At 42.5% G+C, this 13959-nt stretch overlaps 3 protein-coding genes across 3 annotated transcripts in view; 1 reads left to right on the top strand and 2 right to left on the bottom strand.

The window, feature by feature from the left end:
- LOC116841398 (glutamate-gated chloride channel) overlaps positions 1 to 13959 on the top strand; it is a 98928-nt gene that overhangs the window by 5639 nt on the left and 79330 nt on the right. The window lies entirely within an intron of this gene.
- LOC116841428 overlaps positions 1 to 13959 on the bottom strand; it is a 34799-nt gene that overhangs the window by 4699 nt on the left and 16141 nt on the right. Inside the window, exons 10-20 of the mRNA XM_032809323.1 lie at positions 12526 to 12686; positions 10997 to 11103; positions 7203 to 7670; positions 6072 to 6261; positions 5138 to 5293; positions 3681 to 3966; positions 3013 to 3189; positions 2564 to 2656; positions 1666 to 1831; positions 1397 to 1547; positions 604 to 769 (exon numbers count right to left, since the gene is read on the bottom strand). Of these exons, the coding sequence (XP_032665214.1) occupies positions 604 to 769; positions 1397 to 1547; positions 1666 to 1831; positions 2564 to 2656; positions 3013 to 3189; positions 3681 to 3966; positions 5138 to 5293; positions 6072 to 6261; positions 7203 to 7670; positions 10997 to 11103; positions 12526 to 12686 (2121 nt within the window). The remainder of the gene's footprint in view (positions 1 to 603; positions 770 to 1396; positions 1548 to 1665; positions 1832 to 2563; positions 2657 to 3012; positions 3190 to 3680; positions 3967 to 5137; positions 5294 to 6071; positions 6262 to 7202; positions 7671 to 10996; positions 11104 to 12525; positions 12687 to 13959) is intronic.
- On the bottom strand, positions 4973 to 11268 carry LOC116841400 (fructose-1,6-bisphosphatase 1). The gene is made up of 4 exons (XM_032809280.1): positions 10997 to 11268; positions 7203 to 7670; positions 6072 to 6261; positions 4973 to 5293 (listed from the first exon to the last, which is right to left on the bottom strand). The coding sequence occupies exons 1-4, from the start codon at positions 11170 to 11172 to the stop codon at positions 5102 to 5104; spliced, it is 1026 nt and encodes a 341-aa protein (XP_032665171.1). The 5' UTR covers positions 11173 to 11268; the 3' UTR covers positions 4973 to 5101.

Raw genomic sequence — 13959 nt, 5'->3', positions numbered from 1 at the left:
GAGAGAGAGAGAGAGAGAGAGAGAGAGAGAGAGAGAGAGAGAGAGAGAGAGTAACGCGCTTTAATGGACTCGATCCCCACAGCCCTCGAATAACTTCGCTAATTGACGCCATCGATCACGCGTGAAAGGTTTAAGCCATGGGCGCCTCTTTCGCCAATTACGATTTTAATTCGTAACTACTCTTATTCACCACCAGCTCCTATTCACTACTGTAATTTGATTAAAAAGGCCGGAATTTCTCTAACGAGACACGCAACGTCGCTTCAATGTGCATCGAGCGCATCCAACCTTTATTCGTCGCGAGCCAATGATTCTCCCAATATCATCTCGCGTTCAAGTATACTTACGATCCTCACAAACGCGATATTCATCATTAAAACTAATTCGCCTCGTATGAATAATTAAATCATATCCTTCAGCGATCAAAACAGCAGCTTCGATGACGACTCATCATTGCACAGATTTCTCCGACGCGCTTGTTGAAGAGAGAAATGTTTGGCGAGCAAAAGAAAACGAACTATACTTACCTCGCAATTTATGGGTGAAATCGTGTAGTGTAATTGGGAAATGTTATAATTTTATGTAGAATGTTAAGAGGTTCACCTTCCACTACGCCCCACGGATATTGTCGGCCGCGAACTTTTCTCCCAGCTACTTCCAACACCGTCGAACTGCCGACAACCGCGAACGGTATACACGCTTTCAGTTCTTTGTCCTGTTGCTTAAATTCCTCGTCCTCGTCGCTGTCGCAATCCGGAAATTGGTATATCTGTGTGAAAATGCAAGAAATTATGCTCGTTTACCTTCCTATACATAGCATAAATGTTCAATATTCTAAGAACATTCTAAGAATATTCGAATGAATTGTGTCGCGGGGAGGACGAACGATATTAGGAGATTCCTGTGATGCGATTCTGTAACTCGTTAACGACAGTTTCATTATTGCTGTGCAGCTTTTTCATATCATAGAAAAGCTGCGCAACGATAACGAGACTGTTGTTAATTGCGATAACGAGTTACAGAATCGTATGATTGGATCGAAATTTCAGTTCTATCTTCGACCTTTTATCTTGCTCACATCTGTATATTCTGAAGAATCAGTGTATGTTTGATACACATGGAAACTGAAGTTTTATTTAGCTCTAAATGGCAGAATATACATAAAAATTAAAGGTTCTAAAAAGGACAAAACTGATAGAATAAATAGAGTCAAAAGAGGTCGATGTAAGCTTCGGAATATTAAAGTAGACGTTAAGTTAACATTGAGGCCGAGAATAGAATCAAAATTTCGATTCGGGTTATTACGGAGTTTACGTTACTTTGGGTGAAGCAAAAGATAAGCTCTCAAAACGATGAAAACTATATTCTCGGGAGGATTTCTTTTTTGGTACATTACCTGAATCTCGTGTTCCTCGATATCCGCCAAGATGCGTTCCTTCAGCTTCTTCACTTCGTGAACGGTTAAAGTGTCCGCTTTTGCTATTACGGGAACTACGTTTACTTTCCGATGTAAGCGCCTTAATACCTCGAGATCGATTTGCCGGAGGCTGTGAAGAAATAGACTTGATATTAGAATTATAAATTAATCAACTTTAGTTATCGGGGTTGAGTTTAGCCTCGTCGCAATTACGACAAAGTGTCTTTGACGCTCAATTTCTCGCATACCCATGACCATACGGTGGGATGAAATACAGGCAACAGTGCACTCTGTTATCTTGGATATTCTTCCTGTTTAATCCGCTTTCGTCCGTAAAATACTGGCGGAATTGCTCGTCGATGTAAGCCAAGCACGCTTTCCACGTGTCCTCACAATTTACCGCGTCGCCGAATCCTTGAACAATATATCGTCGCTTAGAGAATTGTTTTATAGAATCAGTATGTTTACGTACTTACTTTTATTGGCAGGGTTATTTTTAATTATCTTAATCGATCTTATCAAAACATTTTTACAAAATTGAAAGTTCCTTATTCACAAAAATATTTTCTAAATTAATTCAAGGTACTATGTGGTATCAGATATATATACAAGGTTGTCTTAGACTCTCCTTCGCAATTTTTGTGAGAACGTAGAACGGATTGAGGTGAACATAAAAGTCCTATACGTAATATTAGGAAAAAGGATTAAGGAAAAATCGCGCGCTAAATGATCGAAAAGCGAGAAGATAAAAATTGTTGCACGATTGAAATAAAAAGATATATCACGATAAAATGATACTTGCAATCGATCAACCAGACAAAATAATTTGACATTTTTCTTTTTTTGAAACAATCAATAAATAACCGTAAAATTAGCGTGACATGCAAACTTTCTTTCTTAACTAACCTTCTCTCATGATTTTGTCACGTTAATTTGACGGCTATTTATTGATTGTTGGAGCAAAAGGGAGATGTTCGGATTTTGCGAGCCCGTTCGATCAATTGCAAATGCTATTTTTTAAGTGTTATTTTATTTCGACATATTTTGCAAATGTTTTTAACGTATATTTTCCAACGTCGCAAGTAAAAATGGTCGCGGCGAGGCTTCAAGTAGACAAAAGAAAAAAATTGCCGTTGCATTTCTCACCTGGCGTATCCACGATCGTCAAACGGAGCCGCACGCCGCGCTCCTCTATATCCATTGTCTTCTTCTCGATAGAGGTAGTCTTAACCACGCGCTCTAAAATTGGACGATGAATATTTATCGACTGCTACACAACGGATATTGGAACGAGCGGTTTACCAGCGGCACGAGCTGCTCAAATATTTTCCACGAGTCAATATCTCATAGGGGAAGAGAAAGGCAAAAGACATGCGGAAAATGTTAGAGCAGCGATATCTTCTGGTTCCACGTCTACCGTGAAATAACGTCATAATTAACTCCGACTGATCGCGTGACAATTAATCACGTAGCATCTGTGTGCGATCGAAAAGAAATTCCGTCTTTTCCCCGGCAAGAGAGGTAATTTTTATTCATTCACACTCTCTTTCGCAGCATCGTTATGAGTTGTCGAATTGATCGAGTAAATTACGTACCCGCCGCATCCGGAATTCGCCGGTCTTTATACAGGTCTCCGAGGAAGAGACTGTTAATGAGCGTCGACTTCCCGAGACCGGTTTCACCCAATACCATCAGGGTGAACTCGAAGCCCCTCTTCACCGATTTTCTGTGCACTTGCTCTGGCAGTGTCGCGAATCCGATATAATCCCTGTCTTACTGAGTCAAACAAAAGGTCGTTAATATCGTGATATATCGTTATCATCAGTTAAATCTCTCTCTTTCTCTCTTCTCCCCTTCTTCTCACCCTTGGAGAGAAACGAGCGCGTTCGCAGGAAACAATGAGCTCCACACGTAGCGACAGGTATTCGCACAGACGCGACAATTCGCGTCAGCGACGTGGAATTGCAGGTATCGCGATCGCGTTTCGTTCAAAGGTACCGTCGGCTCACGTTTCCACGATACATACTCGTGTCAATAAATAGCGTGGCCCTTCCCTGCATAATTCACGTCGTGACGGGGCTAGCCGGCACCTCGAAACGCGGTGACTCGGCGGAAACGATTTCTCGGTTCCATCGAGCGGGTGCACGTGGAAGAGAAAAAAAAACGGAGAGGAAGAGCAGGGAGGGAGGGAGGGAGGGAGGAAGAGGAAGAAAGAAAGAGAAAGAGAGAGAAATTATCATTTTTTAAGAAAAATCTCACGTACCACCGGACATGACAGCAGCATCTAAGGACGTTTCGGTGTGACGAGCATAACAGCAACCAGACGTCGGCCAAACACTAGAGCCGAGGGTGGCTCGCTTGTGAAAGCTTCTCTTCGTTCGGTCGACTTGCGCTGGCGCACTGTCGACCGGCCGATCAATAGTTCGTGCTCCTACGGTGCGTTCGAGGCTGCACGCCGAAGAGGTTAAACGCGAACCGTGCGGCAGGCCGGCGCGCATGGCGTGTGCGGAATAAATAGCTACGTTATCAGTGCTGTCGGTCTCTAACGGTTATAGACGGAAGGAACGGAAATGATTGCTCGACACACACTGTGTCGACGGACGAGACGCGATGTTACAGCGCAACGCCGATTGATTAGGTCGCGCGCACTGCGAGCGCGTGCACTGCCGGGGAAAAAGGAAAAAGAGAGAAGGAAAGATTATCACCGGTGACGCCTCTTGACGTCACGGCGCACACGCCGGTATCGAATCGGTGGTAGGGGGTGGCAGTGGGTAGAGCGTAGGGGAGTTTTTTCTCTTCTCACATTTTGCAGAAAAATGTAAACCGAGAGAAACCTGGGTTAACGTTGGTCAGCGGTGACCGGTCGTTAACGCTTCGAGCAGCTTGAACGATGTTTTCAATGTAACAGCTCCATGTCGACAGGTGTACGAGCTGTACGCGAGAGATGATTTTAATAACTCGAAGGAGAGGAGGAAGGAAAGTAAGGGGTTATTAATGCTTGGCACACGGGAACCTCGGTGAGAATATGACGAGTGTGTCCGGATTTATTAGATTTACCAGCAATCGCGCCGGTAATTGTCATAATGAGCGGTAAAAGCGCTCGATGACGTGGGATTTATCACATTTGTCGCGTTTCTTTGATCGTAATTTCGATTAATTGGCAGTTATTGCGCAGTGCGCGCAATTGTCCGGCATTATTATTGATATTGCAGCGCAAGGACCGTTCGCGAAATTACACAGGAAAAACAGCTCGGCTAACTTGATGGCACTAAAACGCGAGTGCGAAAAACTCGCTGACGAGAAATAATATCTCTGTTACTGTGACAGAAAACATTCGTTTGAACATTCAGCTGCATTAAAACTCGGTTGAGATAACTGAGAGCAATTGGCCGGGCAGTAATTCCTCCTGCAGGAATCTTTCTGTTCCCACGACCGGCTTTTTCGTCTGATGTAATAGGAAATTCGGTTAAACTAACGGAATTGTTTTTTTTTTTCCGTGTAAGAGTCGCTGCCGACATCGGTATTAATCGCAGGTCATCTGATAGACAAGAAAAATAAAAAAGAAAACACTTGATTTATTTATTGGGAAATTGAGCAACAATTTGAGGCAACAATTTGAGACAATAATTTGAGGTATCAAAACAGATATAATCGTTTGGAGATCGCCCGCTCCACGAGATTGCTTCACTGTCGGACGTGATTTTTTATACACGCCATCACGTCGTCAACGTCGTCCTTAGAGCCCAAGAAAATGGGCGATCTCTGATGAATGCTCTCCGGCACGATGTCCAGAATATCAATTTTGCCGTTTGTCGCGAGACCACCGGCTTTCTTGATTATAAACGCCATCGGTATGCACTCGTACAGTAGTCGCAGCTGAAATGCGAGAGTCACGTTGGCATTAGTTGTGACGATAATCGTTACAGCGGTCATACGCATTTGTTGCGCGGATGCGAACGTAAAATTTCGCCGCGCGAATAAAGTATGCTTTATCGAAGCACGGCGGGAGATGTTGCGCTCACATGCGATGTATGTAAGCGCGCGAAATGAAATTTAACTTAATTATTAGTAAATGGATTCTCGGGTACTGACCCCTCCCGATATCGGTGTTTTGATACTGTGAGGCGCAACTACACCGCCACGTTTATTGAATTGAATAACGTGCCGAGTCCGATAATTTAGCCAGTGTTTACGGCAAAAATCAACGGTGCTCAGGGCCGTTCTGCTAAATACGACGTCCAATATTTATTCATCGTTTAGTTAAAATAATTCGCCAAGTCCGACACGTTTCCACGTAATTATTGGATAAACGATAGCGCAAACATCCTACCATAGGGAGCAAAGTCGATACAAAAAGTTACTTCATTACGCAATGCCTGTCTGTGGCGATAAGCGCTCTCTGGCGGGCGCGCAAGATCAAAGTGTTTGGCAATAGTTGAAGCGAAGATAAAGATAAGAGGAACAGAATAAGTGCGAAAGGCGATAAAGAAGGTAAACGGAAGATAGCGCGAGCGGATATTTTGCAATACTTGCGCAAGGTTTATTATCGTTCGTATCTCGCTCGAGTTCTGTTTTTCTTCCATTGCATCGTAAGGAACGCCTGTTTCGTTAAGTTCACGCGAGTCATCGCGATACGAGTGACACGCGAAATTACCTTGCCATTGGGATTGCTCTTGGTTGCGGGATACAAGAAGATACCGCCATATTTAATCGTCCGGTGCACGTCGGCGACCATGGAGCCCACGTATCTGGCGCTATATGGCTTTCCGCTCACGGGATATTTCTTCGTGCGTATATATTCCTTAATACAGGGGTCCCAGGCACCCTCGTGGCCTTCGTTAATACTATAAATAACGAGATCGTACGTGATTTCAATGCAATCGGCGGGCACGGATCGTCGCGAGCGAGATGAAAATCTAATGCTAATAACTTCTTTTTTTCCTCTTTCGTAAGAAGAATATTTTGCACTGTTTTTCTATTTGGTTATATAGAATTGCGAACGTGAGGACATTTTTTTCACCTATTCCTTTCACTTGTATGTACACGCAAAAAAACTAGCTTCCAGAACTAAAAAAATAGCTGTGGCAGATAAGATGTGTCACTGAAATAGGGACAGCTAATGTCGATGCTATCGAAGCTAAATTTATTCGTTGTTTAAATTTAGGCGTTACAGCGAGAAATATTAGCTGCTAGAAATAAATGACTGTAACAAATGATTGTAGCTGTACGGCAAACTTCTTTAATATATGCATACGATAAAAAATTTAGGAATAACTGCCATTTTCTTAGCTACTTGAAATAATGTGCATTTTTAATGTCACCTAATATATTTGTATTTCATAGCGAATGCACTTTAGCTGTCATAGCCAATTCTTAGCAGTGACAGCTAAACGATTAGTCTTTTGACTAAGTTTGAATCAGCTACCGCGGTTTAGCTGATATTACTAAGTTATTTTTTTGCGTGTAAAGATAGAGTCTTCAAATTATAATTAAAATACTGTTCGTCATTTGAAGAGAAGAAGTGAGTGAGTAAGCTGCAGCGTACTTTGTCATTTCAGTCTTAGAACTTCTCTCGCTCTCTCTCTCTCTCTCCCCCTCCCACTCACGTCATCTCTAAAAATGGCGTACAGAATGCAGACCAACGTCGATGCGATTTTTTCGAAGCACCGCGACATTTTTTCGAAACTTTGTTCCTCCAATGCGAATATATAATCAACGGTAGCTCGCGGTAGCGAGAGATGCCCGGTGCATCGAGTATTGTATCCCCTTGGCTTCTTTCTCGTACCTATATATATCGCCCCTGGCAGGCAGACGCATGTTCCTCTCGGTCAGTATAAATTCCCCGATGGCCGGATCGTACGTGAATCCGTTAACACCGTGACCGATGGAGAGCACTATCATGGTCGCCGAGCCGTAAAGAGCGTATCCCGCTGCGACCAGGTTGCGTCCCGGTTGAAGGGCTGCTTGGACCGTGCCGGATTCCCCGGATTGTTCGGCTTTTTTGTAAATTCCGAATATCGAGCCCACCGAAACGAGGCAGTCGATGTTGGACGAGCCATCGAGCGGGTCGAAGCACACGATGTACTTGCCGCGTTTCTCCGTCTCCACCTCGATGGCGTGCTGGTTCTCCTCGCTCACGAGGACACACGTGGTGAAAGAGGACGTCAGCATGTTGATGAAGAGCTCGTTGCTCAGAACGTCCAGCTTCTTGACTTCCTCGCCTTGGACGTTGGTATTGCCGGCGATACCGTACCTGAGCAATGAAATCAGAATGCGTCGTGTTTGCGCTTCGGCACGGCCGATTAGTATTCCCGAGCACGTGTCATAGAATCAATTGGAGTAGTTGTAACATTTCAGTTAAAGGTAATAATAGTGCGATCGATAACGGCGAGGCCGATGACGGTTGTAAAATCACTCGAAACGGCAACTGGTGAATTTAATACGCGCGTGCGGTTACATCTTTTTGAGAAATAATGTCTATCCTTAACTATTCTTCTCGAAAACATGATAACTTTTTAATCGTGATTGCGACCTTTGACATTTAACACGTGTCGGATTTTTTGAGATAAAGGCCATTTAATTGGAAATTCGACGGGGAGGAGCGCGTACTACGCGATTGTTTTATTCATATTGACGCAGTAAGCATTAGGCGCTGCCATAATGGGAGAATCGTTTATATGTTATTTACATGCGGGATTACAGAATTGTCAGGGCAGGGAGATAAATGTTTTACTGCCTGCTGTGAATTGGCGGCTCGAGCGCGACGGTAAATACACGAGAATATGCAGCTGCAGAATACATTTGAATAAAATAGAGACGCGCACAGGGGCAAATGTTAGCTGGCGTTACGGCGCTACGGAGACTTTGCACATGCACTATACAAGATGTTAGTCGTCGGAGCTTCCTCGGCTGCTCGCTAAATTTCGAGCTTGTCACGTCCGGCGAAAGTACACAATAAGAAGTGTGTTTTTCGCACACGGCTACACGGTTATATGCATGTATATATGTGTGTGTATAAAAACTTCCCACTTATACTTAGTCGTATAAAATATTAAGCAACTTTGGATATTCCAACAATGAGAGCCAACATACTCTTGGGAGATGTTCGGATAATTTCTAATAGAAAATCGGCTCTATTTAAAGTGACACAGTTTCTCACAAGTAACGACGCAAAGGCGAAACGACGTTCTCGCAAATCCGTGTCTCATATAAATCGAAATACTAGGAGATTACGAGTCACTTGGAGCGTCCCCCGGTCGCGTGTATTCTTCCCTCGACTGCGCGAGATGTGCAAAGTATTGAATCGCACGTGTTCCACGTGGCATGCCTGTTTATATCACATAGACTTGTATACATAGACTGAGTGTTCTACACAAAAGACTGTGGAGACTTGAACAGAGAAATATGCTCTGTCAGTGCAGATAGAGAGTCTCATAAGGGGAGAGTGGTAAACTTGATCACGCAAATCTTTGGTCTCAGAGTACCTTGTATAAATATATTGATACATAAAAATAGGGTAAGAAAAGCTATGTTAAAATTGAGGTTGCTTCATCGCGCTAACAGATCAGAAGAGATCTTTTTTTCAAACATCAAGTTTACAAATATGTATCTTTTCCGATAGACTAACATCAACAACATATTGTTTACGGAAACCCGAATATGAGGAAGCTTTTCGTACTTATTCCTATACTTGTATGGAGAGTTTCTTAAGTCAATGTTAGGATACTATCCGCCATTTGTAGTGAAGATGTGAGTGAGTGAGGAAGAAGCTGCAGAGTGCTTTATTATTTCAGTCTTAGAACTTCTCTCACTTCTACTCACGTTATTCCCAAAAATGGCGGACAGGATGCAGATTCAATCAGGAATCATTATACTTTGCCCTAACTTTGATTAGAGGAACTCAATTTGTATCTACACAAGGGACTTTGGCGTCTGGGACCCATCATGCGAGATTCGGTCACGTGATCGAGTTTGCCACCCTTTCGCTATGAGACTTTCTAAGTACAGCCTTTCGATCTTCGTCTGGCTTGACTCCGACTTATTGGACATTCCGTCTAGCTTTCTCCGATAAGAATCAAGTTATACAAAGATGGAATGTCTGTAGACAGTGAAAGGGGAATATAGTTGTCCTACAAATCTTGTCTTCAAGTCTCTTATAAGAATTCGCAGCTCATGGCTTTTATTCTGAACTCTCTTTCATCGATAAGACAATTTCTAAATATGACTTATAAACCTTCTGGTTCGCTTATAAGCATATATTTACACGTTTTTACACTGTGAGAGAAAAAATATCTAAAAAATAAAACGGTTTATTCGGTGAGTACTAACAACAAGTTTATTTAAATTAATATTTTTTTTCATTTAAACAAACAGTTACTTTCATGAAAAGTTAAGACTAAAATCTTAAGAAAACGTATATTTTCTATATTGATAAAATATTGATAAAATAAATGAATGTATATTTTCTATATTGATAAAGTATTGATAAAATATTTTGTATATTACTACAGTAAATATGTTATTAATACCTACCGAATAAATATTTTTGATTTCTCAGATATCTTCTCTCACAAGTATACATACACCAGACTCCACTAATGCGCTTCTATCTCGAAAAATCGAAATATCGAATCGTCCAGTCAAGCGCAACAAATTTAAATATTCATGCATCATGACTATGAACCATTCGAGGAATTGGCAACGCAGCAAAGCAGCGATCTACCACCATATAGAAAATCATCGGCCGTATGACTTTATTATGCTAAAAGTAATTTAAATATTATTTCTACAGCCAGAACTAATTTCGATATTTACGACGTAGTGGCCTCCTTCTGCTGCTTCTCTGCTGCCTCTGTTCATATCTCTGTCTCATATCACTTTGAAACATCTCTTTACTAAACTAGATTATTAATCCATCGCTCGTTCATATTTCGCGTTACATAGGTTAATGTAACGCTGTCATATCGACATATGGTGATCGCTGCTTTGGAAAAACGTTGCTTATTCCTCGAATGACCTACAGTAATGTTGCACGAATATTTGTTGCACCTTACTGGGCGATTCGACATCTTGATTTTTCGAGATAAAATTGCACTAATGGGGTCTGGTGTACCAACGTCGATTAATCCTTAAGTTAAGATAACCTAACCTAACCTAACTCGAGTTTAAGTCTGTCTGAATAGAGTTTAAACTCACATTAAGGTTAAGTGACGTTGGTAGGAACGGGCATTAAAGGCACTTTTATCGATAAAAGATAGTTCAGAGAGTAAGGATATATACCTAAGTATATATAAGTCTATGGTTTATAGAGTTACGGAAAGAAAAAACATTTAGTTGGATCGACCAAATTTCTGATGAAATATGAGCGAGCCAGGAAATTCCGGTTGAACTTGGCAGAATTCCGTTGAAATTAACCAGAAATCTTGTTAAATCGAACAGCATTCTGGTGGATTCAGTCGGAATTTCTTGATTCGTTCATATTTCAGCGGAAATTTGGTTAAACCGGTCAAACTGTTTTCCTCGTGTGGACGCCAACGATAGGCGTCCAATTCGGGAGGGAACGCCACGACATCTACTCACATGTTGGCAATGCCGGCCTTCCTCACGGCCGAGCTGACGGCCTTCACGGCGGTTTGTATGCTGTTGAGCAGCTGGCTGAGGTCGCCGGTCGCGGTCGGTACTTTACGCTGCTCCGCCAACACGAATCTCGTAAGGGTCATACAGTCTGAGTCTAGCATCGTGCTTTTCGCCGCCATCGTGACACGAGAACATGAACCGAGAACGCGAGGAACGTGGCGTGCCGAGGAGCAAACGAGGGAAGACTGAGGACCGGTCGTGATGACGCGCCGCGTTATATAAGATCGCCAACAACTAGTTGGCGCGCGTTATCGCACAAGTGAAAGCGTGGCATTAGTATCGGGTTCCCGTGCACTCGTCGGCTCCTATGGGTGATACTATTTTGTGATACGCGCGCGACCGTTGGAACGCCGGAGATACGGTCCTTAGTCGCGCGCGACACAATCGATAGTATATATCGCTATGAAGAGCGTGTTAAGTGGCACGATATCATCGGCATACCAGATGCTTCACTTGACTGTTATTACTTATCGGCCGATCACTTCCGTAAATATACACTAGGCTCGATAGTGGAGCGTTCCTTAATCAGTTCCGCGAGTCAATTTTCAGACGGTCGGCGATTACATCCCGCGATATCGACCTCTACACACAGTTTATTTTCTCATCCGACGGGTCGATCGTTTCACCGGTTAAATTCGCTGGCGTGATATTCGTAATGCAGGGTTTTTTTTTGCCGAATCGGATACAGCCAGCTGCGCCGCACAAGTTGATTAAAGGGATGTTGAAGTCGATGACGAACTCCAAAAACGTCGATAATGCAGAGACGATTAGTCGCTAAACAATCACGCTATACTTTTCGTATTTCTTGTTCGTATTTCTTGTTCGACTTTATTGATGCAGTCTCTTCTCGAAAAATCGAGATATCGAATTATCTAGTCAGGTGCAACAAATCTAAATATTCGTGCATCATGACTATAGACCATTCGAAGAATCAGCTATGTTGCTCCAAACCAGCGATCTGTCACGACGTGGAGGATCAATCATTGTTTTATGTTGAAGGTAATTTTATACAAATATTATTTCTACACCCAGACCTAATTTCGATATTTACAACGTTCATATTTCACGTTATATAAGTTAATGTAAAGCTGTCAAACCGACAGATATAGTGACAGATCGCTGCTTTGGAGCAGCGTTGCGATCGTCTGAAAATTGATTCATGGAACTGATTAAGGAACGTTCCACTATTGAGCCTAATGTATTTACTTACAGAAGTGATCGGCCGATGAATAATAACAGTCAAGTGAAGCATCCGGTGTGTCGATGATATGTCGGTTTGACAGTTTTACATTGACCTATGTAACGCGAAATATGAACAAGCAACGGATTGGTAGTCTAGTTTAGTAAAGAGATATTTCAAAATTATATGAATGGTGAAATGGAGACAGAGAAGAGAGCAACAGGAGGAGGCTACCACGTCGTAAATACCGAAATTAGCTCTGGGTGTAGAAATAATATTTGTGTAAAATTACCGTTAGCATAGACGGTGGATTCTCTATATGGTGATAGATCGCTGCTTTGGAACAGCGTTGCCGATTCCTCGAATGGTCCATAGTCATGATGCACCAATATTTAGATTTGTTGCGCATGACTGATATCTCGAGTTTTCGAGATGGGTCTGCATTAAAGAAGTCTGTATACACAGAATTTATATAAATATGTGTTGCTTTATTTTGTCATATTTACAGCGATAAACCTAACCACACATGATTAGAAATCTTTCTGCAAACATTTTGTATATTTTTAAGCTTCTGAATTCAGATGCGAAGATACAGTAATGTTGTCCGAAATTTTTCTGTTTGGGGCATCCTCCATATCGATATCTTTCGATATCTACAAGATGCGAGATTTTTGGGTTAAGCAAATATTACGCTGATAGCTTCACAATTTACATTAAATCATTTTTTTTTGTTTTCGTTACATATGGAGCAGTGTATTTATTTTTATTTTTTACTCCTATTTATTTTTGCACGTACTTTTATTGCATAAAAACATTTGTAATTCTGTACAACTAATACAACGTAAACTTTGCAGAAAAATGTCAGTATTTTGTCGATAAAATTTCAGCATCTCCTTAAGATACGTTTAAAGGGAGTATGCATAATTGCTCTCGCTCCCAAAAAGGAAACTCTCTCGCGGCAACTGGCGCAATTAATGCGTGAATTTTCCCTGGTTTTTTTCGCACGCAGTTTTTATGCCGCCGTTGATTTCGCGTTGCGTTTCGCTTCACAATCGGTCGCACATTCCGGCTCGCACATTATTCTCCCCGCACGTTGTTTTTCCGCACGTATGTTTGCATTTCCGCAGGCGCGTGTTAATACGCCCCGTTCCGCGCCGCAATATCGTCGCAATATCGCCGCTATAGCGATCGGTGAGCATAGGACCCGTTGAAAAATCTATGCTCGCACATGCACGCGACGCGCGTATGTATATCGCCGTTGTGGATGGGTATCGAGGTCACGTAAACGGAACTGGGTCGCATTAAGATTCGTTTTGCCGATTATGCATTATCGCACCGCGCGGAAACATGACGCGTCGCGCGCGCGTCATCCACGCCATAACGTAAAACGATCGTAGTTTTCACGCGACACGTGCAAATATTTTCTTTTTCATAAATCTGTTTTCATAAACCCGTGTACACAACGTGCCGGGGAAGCGTGTCTCGCAGAGTTTCAACGCATTTATCGATATCGTGTCCGTATTGCGCGCTTAATTCCGTCTCTGATTGACTTCTGAGCCGAGTTTCGAGACAGATCAGCGCGTAGGTAGTCGAGAAACTTTGTTGTGAATGCCGTTATTGTGTTACGCTCCGTGCAATTAAACTAAATGGCACGTGACGAAATTAGCGTCGTAACAACGTTCGATCGATGAGAGAGAGAGAGAGAGAGAGAGGGGGGGGGAGGAGA

This window comes from Odontomachus brunneus, unplaced genomic scaffold (assembly GCF_010583005.1).
Source record: "Odontomachus brunneus isolate Ranch 3 - 2012 unplaced genomic scaffold, Obru_v1 Obru_scaffold_015, whole genome shotgun sequence".
Taxonomy (NCBI): domain Eukaryota; kingdom Metazoa; phylum Arthropoda; class Insecta; order Hymenoptera; family Formicidae; genus Odontomachus; species Odontomachus brunneus.
This window is presented reverse-complemented; position numbering and strand designations above follow the sequence as displayed.